The sequence below is a fragment of the Neophocaena asiaeorientalis genome, unplaced genomic scaffold (assembly GCF_003031525.2).
Source record: "Neophocaena asiaeorientalis asiaeorientalis breed wild unplaced genomic scaffold, Neophocaena_asiaeorientalis_V1.1 scaffold116, whole genome shotgun sequence".
Lineage (NCBI taxonomy): Eukaryota > Metazoa > Chordata > Mammalia > Artiodactyla > Phocoenidae > Neophocaena > Neophocaena asiaeorientalis.
The window spans coordinates 13,936,015-13,946,892 of NW_020174561.1; the positions used below are offsets into that span (position 1 = coordinate 13,936,015).

The window sequence follows — 10,878 nt, forward strand, 5'->3', positions numbered from 1 at the left end:
AAACTCTGGTTACATTTATCCTCTTTGGTAAATATTCATCTTTGCAGATATTTAAAGATAGTAATACTATATCTAAAACTTGGAGGGCAAATGTGTTTCAGAAATCAGACTGTTTGGATGTTGAAAAGGTGGTATCAGTGTCTATACACAGCATCTAAACAGTATCTATGCCATGTAACATAACGTTCCCAGCAGAGTCTGGGGCAACTTCTGTAATCAAGCACGTTAATACTTCTGCAGCAAAAATTATGAATAGGCACACTGCAGGGGATAAAGGGTATGATTTCCTAACAGTTTAGGTCATGTCTGGTTTTGCTACCAGAGAGTTACAAAACAATTGAACTTTCGGAGCTCTTGGATTTTGGAATTGTAGATAAGGTATTGTGAGCCTGTATTATACATCTTTAGGAAGGAAAGCGTTCTCATCCAAGGGAAATATTCCCAGGTACAAGGACCCTTCCTCTTGTCACTTCAGGGAGGAGAAAGAGAACGGCGCTGGGATTTTCTGGATGGTGACGTGTTCTCATAACTGGTGCTGCTACTAGGGTCCCTGTGGGAGGGGGGCAATGGAAGTGGTCCATTCCCCACAAATAAAGCTTTCTCAGTGTGCCACCACTGCCGCTGTGCCTTTTAGCTTACCTGCTGCTGCTTCCCCTCTGTTCTAACTTATTTCTCCATTTTTCTAGAGCTTTCCTTCTCCCCTCCTTTCTTCCTGTATATTCTTTTGCTCACCAGCTTAGGTCTTAGGAGTGTTGATACTCTCCTTGTTTGTCTTCTGCATAATTCTTTAGTACATGACCCTCCTGCCTCTCATTCACCTCTACAACCAAAGCTTTGCCATTACTAGTTTGTGTTTGAGTAGATGCCAGTCAGTGCTTGCTTAGACTTCAAGCAGTCTCCCTCCATGTTTTTGTTTAGAGGACTATGTTTACCTGCTCAACGCTGTGTAGATAAGCATCTTGGGAATGTGTGCTGGTTGACAAGCCACTACTACTCTCTCTCTGACCCTTGTCTACTGTATCAAACAACGTTAATGAAAACCTCAGATTTGTCTATGTTAATCCATGTGTAAAAATAAAGTAGGTGCTATCATTTCTATCCTTCAGGCTTACAAAAAATATCCTTTTCATAATATTTTAAAGCAGTGCCGTTGCTTATTTTTCCATATGGTATGTTTTTGCCCGTCTTTATTTCTAATTCTTTTTGATTCACTTAGACCACGCATCTGCTTTTGTTCATAATTTCAAGAGAGCTCACTTTTATGCTCTCTGATAAAGGAATTACTTTGTTCTCCTCAACCTCTTTCTCTTAGTCTTTTAGGTTGTTTTTAAGTACCTGCCTTGAGTGTTGTTGCTGTGTAACACTGACAGTCCCAGAAAATGGTGACCACAGAGGCAGGGCCAGGAAGGCAAATCTCTGCACTATCAGGGCATCCTTCTCTGTGGAGTACCAGCAACACCCACAGTGGAAGCCGATGTTGCTCTGTCTCTTCTGTGTGAGCGTTGCACTTTTCCATCCAGCGCTTGATGGCGTTGTGTTTTCCTTGGTGACGGACACCAAGATGCAGTGGGTGAGATGTTAGACGTCTGTTCCTTGTGGCTGGCATTGTGATGATCTATGCTGTCCTCCATTTAGCTGGAGTCCTTCCACGGGATTAGTAACTGGTGTACAGTGCTCTGCTCCCTCGGGATTGATCACCCGAGGCACAGAACCTGCCCTGCACTCTCCACTTGCAGCATCATATTGAATGCACAGTACCAAAGCACGGGCCCTGAGTGAAGTGCCATGTTTCTCTCCAGTGTCCTGCTCTCCAGGTACCACTCGCATCTCTGGTCTTATCAGTAGTTATCAAGACAACATCCTCTTTTGTGGTACTCCAGTCCAGAAAGAGTTTGTCAATACAGCAGTGAGCAGTGTTCCCTGGCTGCCACTGTGAGCAGACTGATGTGGATGCTGTATTCAGGAAAAGTTTAATGTGTGGAAGAGGACAAGTAGCCAGAATTTTGGTCTGTTACTCAAAAACCAATGGTACTCATCCCAGGAGACTGAGGACCAGTCATTATACATTTCTCTCCTCCCTAATATTGTTCATTTGTTTTGGAGGAAAATGGTGGTCACCAGAGGCAATCCAAACCAATTTTCTTTGCCTGTGTAATATATTTAAAAATTCTTAAGAGGCAGTAAATATAAAAATTTTAAATCTATGTATTTCATGTATATGTTTTAAATTCCATACTGTAACTTTAAAAAATTCTTTTGAGACTGGACCAAAGAACTGTATCAAGAACTGTACCACAGTTTTTTGGTAGCACTAGTTTGTGGTCAATCCACGGTGGCACATAATCTGTAAAGCTCTTCTGTCACTTAATATCGTTTTCTAGCAAACTATGGATGTTTCTCCTAAGATAAGTTAGGGAATTTCCTTGATGCCCAGATCAGAAAATATAGCATTTCCAGATTTTAGCTTTCCTCTTTAATGAACATTCACTCATTCAACAAATATTTGTTGCTGAAAAGTAATTCCTAATCTTGGATGAAACATTGTCCTTTTCAGAAAACATTTTAATCACATAAACTTGGAAGTTTTATGCTTCACCTGATTTTTCATATTGGTCTTCTTCTGACCCTGGCTCTAGTTCTGAACATCTTTTTAAAAAGGAGTTTGCTCACATTAACAGTCATCTTCTTTCTTCCTTAACTTCTTTTCTGTGTTTTCCCCTCTGTCCTATCTCTAGACTCACGTGCTTATGTTTGTCCTTGCTCAGCAATGACCAGTACAAAGTAACTGGTTTTATTTTTATTATTTTACCACAGTACTCACAGACTGTCCTTGCAAGCTCTTCCTTCAACAGAGGGTGCCCTGCAAGCCAAGAATCAGAAGAGTGTTCTGTAGACTGTAGCCCTGTGGAAATGGGTGGAGGGAACCAGAGTAACACACACCTGTGCCCCTGGCACCTGAAGCAAAGGCTGGGCCCTTGAAGGCTGTGTCTGCCAGATGCCAAAATAACTTCTTAGTGGAGCCAGTTCGATCAAAGACAGGTAGTTCACTGTAAATTTAGTCCATGTGGTCCCTTGGCAGCATGTGGACGAAACAAGCCAGTTGACTGATAGCACTGATCACGTTCCAGACAGTAATTTTGGTGTTTGCCAGAGAAGGGATTTCTAAAGAGGGAGCAGGAATATATAGGGGGTGTTTATAGTGATCCCTTGGATGCAAAATAAATAAATAAATAAATAATTAGAACTTTGGATCTGAAAAATAAGAATTTGAGCTTTACTAACATTTGGTTTTATAGAGTGTTAATACTAATACATATGTATATATAATTTTAATATACTTTTATATAATTATATATTATATAATTTTATATTTATATATTATATATAAATACAAAGGTGAATTCTCAAGTATTTTTGCTAGTGGGGTACACAGTCAAAATAGTTTGGTGACAAATATTCTAGATCCTTGATTCCCCATCTTTGGGCAAGAGAGTTATTGTAAGAGGCTCATTAATACATGTAAATAGACCTATTTTCTCATTCAGTAGATACTAAAAATACAATGATCTGCTAAGGGTTTATAATGTTTAATGTGTTTTTGGTGCTGTGTTTTTAAATTTACTGTAAAAGTGAATTCCTCAAGCCTAAAAATACTGTGAATCCATTGGAGGAGACACATCTACACAGGGAACACAAATGAGCAAAGAGAGGGGAGCGTTGAGTCCCAATAAAATATTAGGTTGGTTGGTCAGAGTATTTAAGCTATTGAAAAAAATTGTATTCAATACATGCGTAAGCATCTCTCTTTCTCTCTCGCCCTTTAATAACAGATTTTTTTTCCTTTTTTTTCTCATCCTCTTCCTTTGTTCCCCTATTTTGTGTGAATATTGGGACATCTCAGGAGCTGGCTTCCAGCACAGTGTTCCTTTTTATTTATGTCTGTATTGGTTTACTAGGGCTGCCATAACAAAATACTACAGACTGCATGGCTTAAACCACAAATTTTCTCACAGTTCTGGAGCCTAGAAGTCCAAGATCACTGTGTTGGTGAGTTTGGTTTCTTCCAAGGCCACTCTCATTGGCGTGCAAGTGACTGTCCTTTTGCTGTGTCCCTACATGGTCTTTCACCTGTCTACATGCAACCCTGTTACCTCTCTGTGTGCCTTAATCTCCTTTTCTTACAAGCATACCATCAGATTGGGTTAGGGCCTCCCCTAATGACCTCATTTTATCTTAGTCCCTTCTTTAAAGGCCCTATCTCCAAACACAGTCACATTCTGAGGTACTAGGGGTTAGGGCTTCAGTATATGAATTTGGGGGGAACACAATTCTGCCCATAATGTGCATTTCCTTTTGATAAGTCTACTTGTTTCAGGAAAGTATGTGGGACCTAGGAATATCAAGAAGTAGTAATGATTAGGGTGACCATATCTTAATTTGTCCAGGACAGTCTTGGACAAATTATTATCCTGACTTAATTTAAAAAGTGCCCCCATTGACTGTCAGAAGTGTCTCATTTGTATAATAAATTATATGGTGATGATCCTGATATAGATATTCGAGAGCCAGAGGGCATGTATTAAAGCCTCAGCTCAAAAAATGTATTGTTATACCTGAGTTTCCTCAACTATGAAGTAGAGACAGTAATAGTACCTGCATCAGGGTTATTGTGAGAATTAAATGAGTCAGTATGTGTAAGTAAGTCGTTTGGAACATCACCCCGAATATAGTGAACACTGTGTGTGACATTGAGTAAGCACAGAGGAAATATGTTTGTCAGAGGTGATTATATTTGTAGGTATGATGGTTAATTTTGTGGGTCAACTTGGCTGGGCCAAGGTGCCTAGATATTTGGTCAAACATCATGCAGCGAGAGTGGTTTGGGATGAGATTTACATTTAGATGGGTGGACTTTGAAAGCAGGTTGGATAAGTCACACCCACATACTGCAGATCTGTCAGTTGAAGGCCTGAAAAGAACAAAAGGCTGACATTCCCCCAACCAGGGAGGAATTTACCAGCAGATTGCCTTTGAACTTACTTAAACTACAGCTCTTTCCTGAGTCTCTAGCCTACTGGCCCTCTGCATCAGATTTTTGGACTCACCAAGTCTCCATAATTGTGTGAGCTAATTCCTTAAAGCTAATTCCTTAAAATCTCTTCCTATATATACACACATCTTATTGGTTCTGTTTCTCTGGAAGACCATGCCTAACACAGTATGTGTGGACACCAACGCTGTACCTGAAGAGAACTTTTAATTTGTTTAAAGTTTAATATATTTCTGGATTTTTATGCCCTTTTAAATTCACTGTGTTCTTTGCATGTCTATGTACATACCAACCAAAAAAAATAAGGATCCGTGACAAGATAGCTAAGAGAGTGACTAGGCACTCTCTATCTTAATCTCAGTCTTTAAAAAACAGTTATATTTTGCATTCCCATACCATATTTTAAAATGATACTGACATTATCCATCTGTGGGAATTTTCACCATTATTTATAATTATGAAGATGAATCATTTTTTTCAGGAAGTTAGAGTAGCATCTCTAATAAATGTTTGGAATAAAATTATAATAGGTTTTGGTAAACTGAATGTTGATTTAAAAAAATTGAATCACTCTGTAAAAATTGATCTCCGAAACTAGGAAATCAGGCAAAAATATTGGCAAGAGTTCAGCCAAGTTAAAAGATTGGCAGATCAACCTTATGAAAAAAGTTAAACAACTTGGAAAAGCAAATAAAGGCTTGAGGAACAACTGAGTAGCAGCTATCAAATCTAAAAAGGGTTATTGTGGAGGGGATGGAGACCAGCTGTTCTCTAGCTCAGCTGAGCCCAGACAAGAACAAAAATAGATTAAAAAAACGGCAGCATGACAGACCATTTAGATCTAGGCTTCTTTAGATCTAGGCTTCTGCAGTTAATATGGTTAGAATGGTTACTTAGGAGTTCCAGATATATTCAAGAGAGTTTTTAAAGTTGGTTAGGTTTACCTTTTTTCTTGGTGTGAAGCCAAGTGGAAAGTCCAGATCTAGATTTCTAGTGGGGTTAATCAGAATCGCTTGGATGTGGGATAGGGCTTTTGTAAAAGCCACAGGCTCCATCTTTATGAAGTGATAGGAAGTGGTTTCCAGGATATACTGTTAAGAATAAAAGTACCATGCAAAAGAGAATATATACCTTCAGTATGAGAAAAAAGGGAAATAAGAATGTAGTAGATAAAAACTGATAAAAATATGTATTTGGGTTTCTTTTTTGGAAAAAAATGGATAAACCAGAAACTAATTAATATAGTTAGCCTATTAGGTAAGGTAGCAGATGGGAGTGGAACTTCCATATATTCCATATATTTTTTATTAGTTTATTATTTCCTATTGCTGGTGTAATAAATCACCACAAGTTTAGTGGCTTAAGACAACGTAAGTTTATTATTTTACAGTTCTGGAGGCCAAAAGTCCAAAATGGGCACTAGGCTAAAATTAAGGTATCAGCGGGGCTGCCTTTATTCTGGAAGCTTTAGGAGATAATTTGTTTCCTTGCCAGCTTTCAGAGCCCACCTGCATTCCTTGGCTCATGGCCCTGTTCTGCATCAGCATCTTCAAATATCTCTGTGAATCTGACCCTTCTGCCTAGCTGGTCTACATTTAAGACCTTTGTGATTACATTTGTATCCATGGGATCCTATAGGATAGTCTCCTTATCTTAAGACCAACTGATCAGCAACCTTAAATCCATCTGTAACCTTAATTCCCCTTTTGCCCTGGAACATTACATATTCACACCTTCTGGGGATCAGGATATGCACCTTGGGAGTTTGTGTGGGGCCATCATTCTGCATGCCATACCTTTTAAGAATAATTTTACTCTTAAACCATTTAAATATTTATTCAAAAGTTAAATTGAATCAAAAAGGATAACAAAAGCAAACTCTAAAATTGAATACAAATAGAAACAAATGGGCCTAACTATATATTGAATGGAAATATAACTGTATATTGGGAAGAAAAAAAGACTGAATTCAACTAAGTTTAGAATACAGGACTCTGCCAATACACTTAAAATGAGATCTATTTTAAGGACCAAAGTAATTGCAAAGAAATCTCGATTTTTACTCAGGAAATTTGTTGTTGGTAATATTTAGTGATCTCAAAACTATTTTTTGTGTATTTTAGGATAGTGTAAATGTGTTGTTATGGGGAGACAGAGTGCTCACTCTGGAAGAAGGGAGATAGAAATAGGGAATGCAGGAAGGTAAGAGAGAATCCTGTGGTTTGGGGCTTTTTATGTTTATCCCCTGAAATGGCATAGAAGATTGACACCCCCAGGAGCAATGAGCACATCTAGTACCAGATCTTGATTTCTAAATAGCATTCCTTGATAAAAGAAACCAAGGCTCTTTAAAGAGATGTCTAATTTCAGAGGGAACAGGTATAAAGTACAAGGTAAGCCCACAACACCTAATGGTACCAAAAAGTTAGGAAGTGTTCAAAGATTCATGGAGACCTATCCAAAGATGAACAAAGGACTCCCACTGGCCCAATATAGGACATCTGAGTATCAAACAAAGCAAATGATAGTAAGATTTTGAATTTAAAAAGGAATCTTTTATGTTAAAATATAGGCATTTGGGGACTTCCCTGGTGGTTCAGCAGCTAAGACTCTGTGCTCCCAATGCAGAGGGCCTGGGTTTGATCCCTGTTCAGGGACCTAGATCCCACAAGCCACAACTAAAAGATCCTGTGTACTACAATTAAAAAAAAAACTATGTATATATGTATGTATATATATACACACACACGCACACATATATATATATAGGCATTTGAGGTTGGAGGGGACAGCACTTCTTAAGAAGGGAAGCTAATAAACGTAAAAGAAATAACAAATTTAGAAAGGATAATCAATAGATTTTAAAATTATTAGATGCTTTAGAAACCAGCTTCCTTCAGAGAGCAGTGAGATGATATGTTGTTGACATACAGGATATTTACATTTCAAAATATCATCCCCCTGATTACTTATTACAAAAGGAAAATGATTGGTTTGCAAGAGAAACCTGGTCAACATCACCTTAATCGAATGATCAAACTTCACATGACATGGGATGAACTGATATTTTGTGCCTCCTGATGTGATAAAATGGTAAGAATATAATATCATCAACTATATGGTATTCTTGCCAAGAACACTTGACTCTAATCAGGAGGGGAAAAGAATCGGGCAATTACAGATGTAGAACCTCTAGATTAAGCCAAATGTAAACTGAAGCATCATAGTGACAATCATGATGCAATTTGTTGAAAATTAAAATCGCTCTGAAACACATTTGGACAATTGAAAACATTTGTATATGGGCTGTATATTAAGTAATATTGTACCAATATTAGATGTCTTGCATATAATGTATTGTGTTCATGTAGGAAAGTGTCTTAGGTGATACACGCTGAAGTGTTGGGGGATAAATTCAGCATGATGACAACTTTCAAATGTTTCAGGAAAAAGTATATGTGTAGAAATACATACATGCACATATGAGAGGGAAATGAATGCAGCAAAATGCAAATAACTGGTGAATAGAATTTTGGTGAATAGAGCTGTTTTTTATACAACATTTTCAAATTTTCTGTAGGTTTGATTTTTACAGTAACAAGTTGAAGAAAAATTCCTTTATTGGGCCCATGGGCTTCTTGGTACCCTTTGGGCTTATTTTGTTTGTATTTCAAGATGTTGTGAATGTTTTCTTTACTTTTTTTTTTTTTTTAATGTTTCTGGTTATCTATTTGGAAGTGTCTCCCTTGACATCCAGCTCTGAGTCTCTGGGCAGTGTGTTTTTTTCAAATGCATACAAATAGAAGAACTTTAATGAAAGCAGTGTCATATGTTAGTTACTATGGAGCTCCAATTTATAGGAAAAACATTTGAAAATAAAATGGACACATAGTATCTGGTTTATAGATGGCACTCAATATGAGTGTGTTTTGTAAGCTTCTGCATACCATTAAAATATTACCTGATAGCACCAACAAAAGGCACAGATTACCCTTCACAGGTCTGAGGGAGGGCCTGGAAATCTCTGAGTATAGGGCCTTGATCTGCATTTTAAACCGGTTTGCTACATTCTTTGGAGCACTGCAGTTCATGTCCCTAGGGAGCCCTGACATGTCTTTAAGGGCTCCCTCCCTCTCAGGACTCAGTCTTATATCCTCCAGGAGAAGTTCCCTTCCCTTGCCTCCTCTTCCATCCTGGTATGTCTTTTACCATCTGCAGTGATTTTCATATAGATTTTCCTCCACTTATGATAGGGTTACATCCTGATAAACCCACTGAAGGTTGAAAATATCTTAAGTAAAAAATGCATTTAATAAACTTAACTTACCAAGCATCATGGCTTCGTCTAGCCTACCTTAAACGTGCTCAGAACATTTAACATTAGCCTACGGTTGGGCAAAATTAGCTAACACAAAGCCTATTTTATAATAAAGTACTGACTGTCTCATGTAAGTTATTGAATACTGTACTGAAAGTGAAAAACAAAATGGTTGTAAGTGTATCAATTGTTTACCCTTGTAATTGTGCAGCTCAAAGACACTGCCCAGCATCACAAGAAAGTATCAGTATCATACCGTATATTGCTAGCCTGGGAAAAGATCAAAATTGGAAGTATGGTTTCTACTGAGTGTGTCTTGCTTTCACACCATCATAAAGTCAAAAGTCATAAGTCGAACCATCATCAGTAGAAGACCATATACTGGATTTTTTTCCCTTGGTTTCCCACCTCTCCTCGTGAGCAGTAGATCCAAATTGCTCAGTGTACTTTCGGTGGAGGCACCCTACCCAGTCTCACACCTAACTTCGGCTGCTCATCCAGTATGTGGGACAGTATTTTTTACAACATAGATATTTTTAAGGTATCTCTGATTTTCCACTAAAAAAAAAAAAGAAAAAGTCTCTCTGAGATACTGGGAGTTTACATTCTGAGAATGTTCATGCCTCCGGGGGTTAAGCAACCAGTCTACTGACGATAGAGGTTAAGGGTGCAGCCCCTGAACTTGGACTACTCAGCCTTGAAGCCAGCCTCTGTGGCTTGAGAGCTATGTGACCTCTGGCTAGTGCTTTAACCTCCCTGAACATAGTTTTCTCTTATGCAAAAAGGGGATATCAGTACCTACCTCAAATGGTTGTATTAAAGGAACTTACATATATAAAGCACCTAGAAAAAATGCCACTAAGGGTTTACTCTCTTAATCATCATCGTTATCTTTCCATGGAACATCAGACCTGGATCAAATTCTGCTTTCAAGATATTAGTGATGATCCTGTATAAAAGAACATCTTTCTCACTTTGTGTCTCTCATGAGTTCAGGTTTCCCTGGGACTCCTGCATGGTCATGCTACTCACATCCTGTGGCCTCCAGAGCGCTGGCAGAAATTGGAATCTGTTCTTCCTCCAGAGCGCTTGCCCATTCAGAGTGAAGAGGACTGCCTGCATGGATCTCCCTGAGCTGCTGCGATGGGGAGGCACCACCACCAACCCCAGGAAGAGGGATGGAGAAGAGGAACACCATAGGGGCAAAGCTTCCCCCAAGATGATGCTGTGCAAGAAACATTTCTATCACATTAAGATGATCTGTATTAGTAGAGAAAGAGTTGTAAAATATTAAATAGTATTAAATGTCACCTGATTTTGTGTTAAATTGTAATACCCTGTTCAATGCCAAAAAAATGCAGACCTTTGGGAATATGAAAATTTTATTCCCATATGTCTCAAAGGGGATAAATTTTGGATTTTTTTATGCATACATATTCTATTGATTGTTAGATTTTGATTTTGGAGCTTGTTGCTGGAAGAATGTGAAGACTAATATGTGATGGAAGTA

At 38.3% G+C, this 10,878-nt stretch overlaps 1 protein-coding gene across 1 annotated transcript in view; it reads left to right on the forward strand.

Moving 5' to 3' along the window:
• Positions 1 to 10,675, forward strand: part of IMMP2L (inner mitochondrial membrane peptidase subunit 2) — an 892,307-nt gene extending 881,632 nt beyond the window's left edge. Inside the window, exon 7 of the mRNA XM_024757775.1 lies at positions 10,365 to 10,675. Coding sequence (XP_024613543.1) covers positions 10,365 to 10,502 — 138 coding nt within the window. The 3' untranslated portion in view covers positions 10,503 to 10,675. The remainder of the gene's footprint in view (positions 1 to 10,364) is intronic.
• The last annotated feature ends 203 nt before the right edge of the window (positions 10,676 to 10,878 follow it).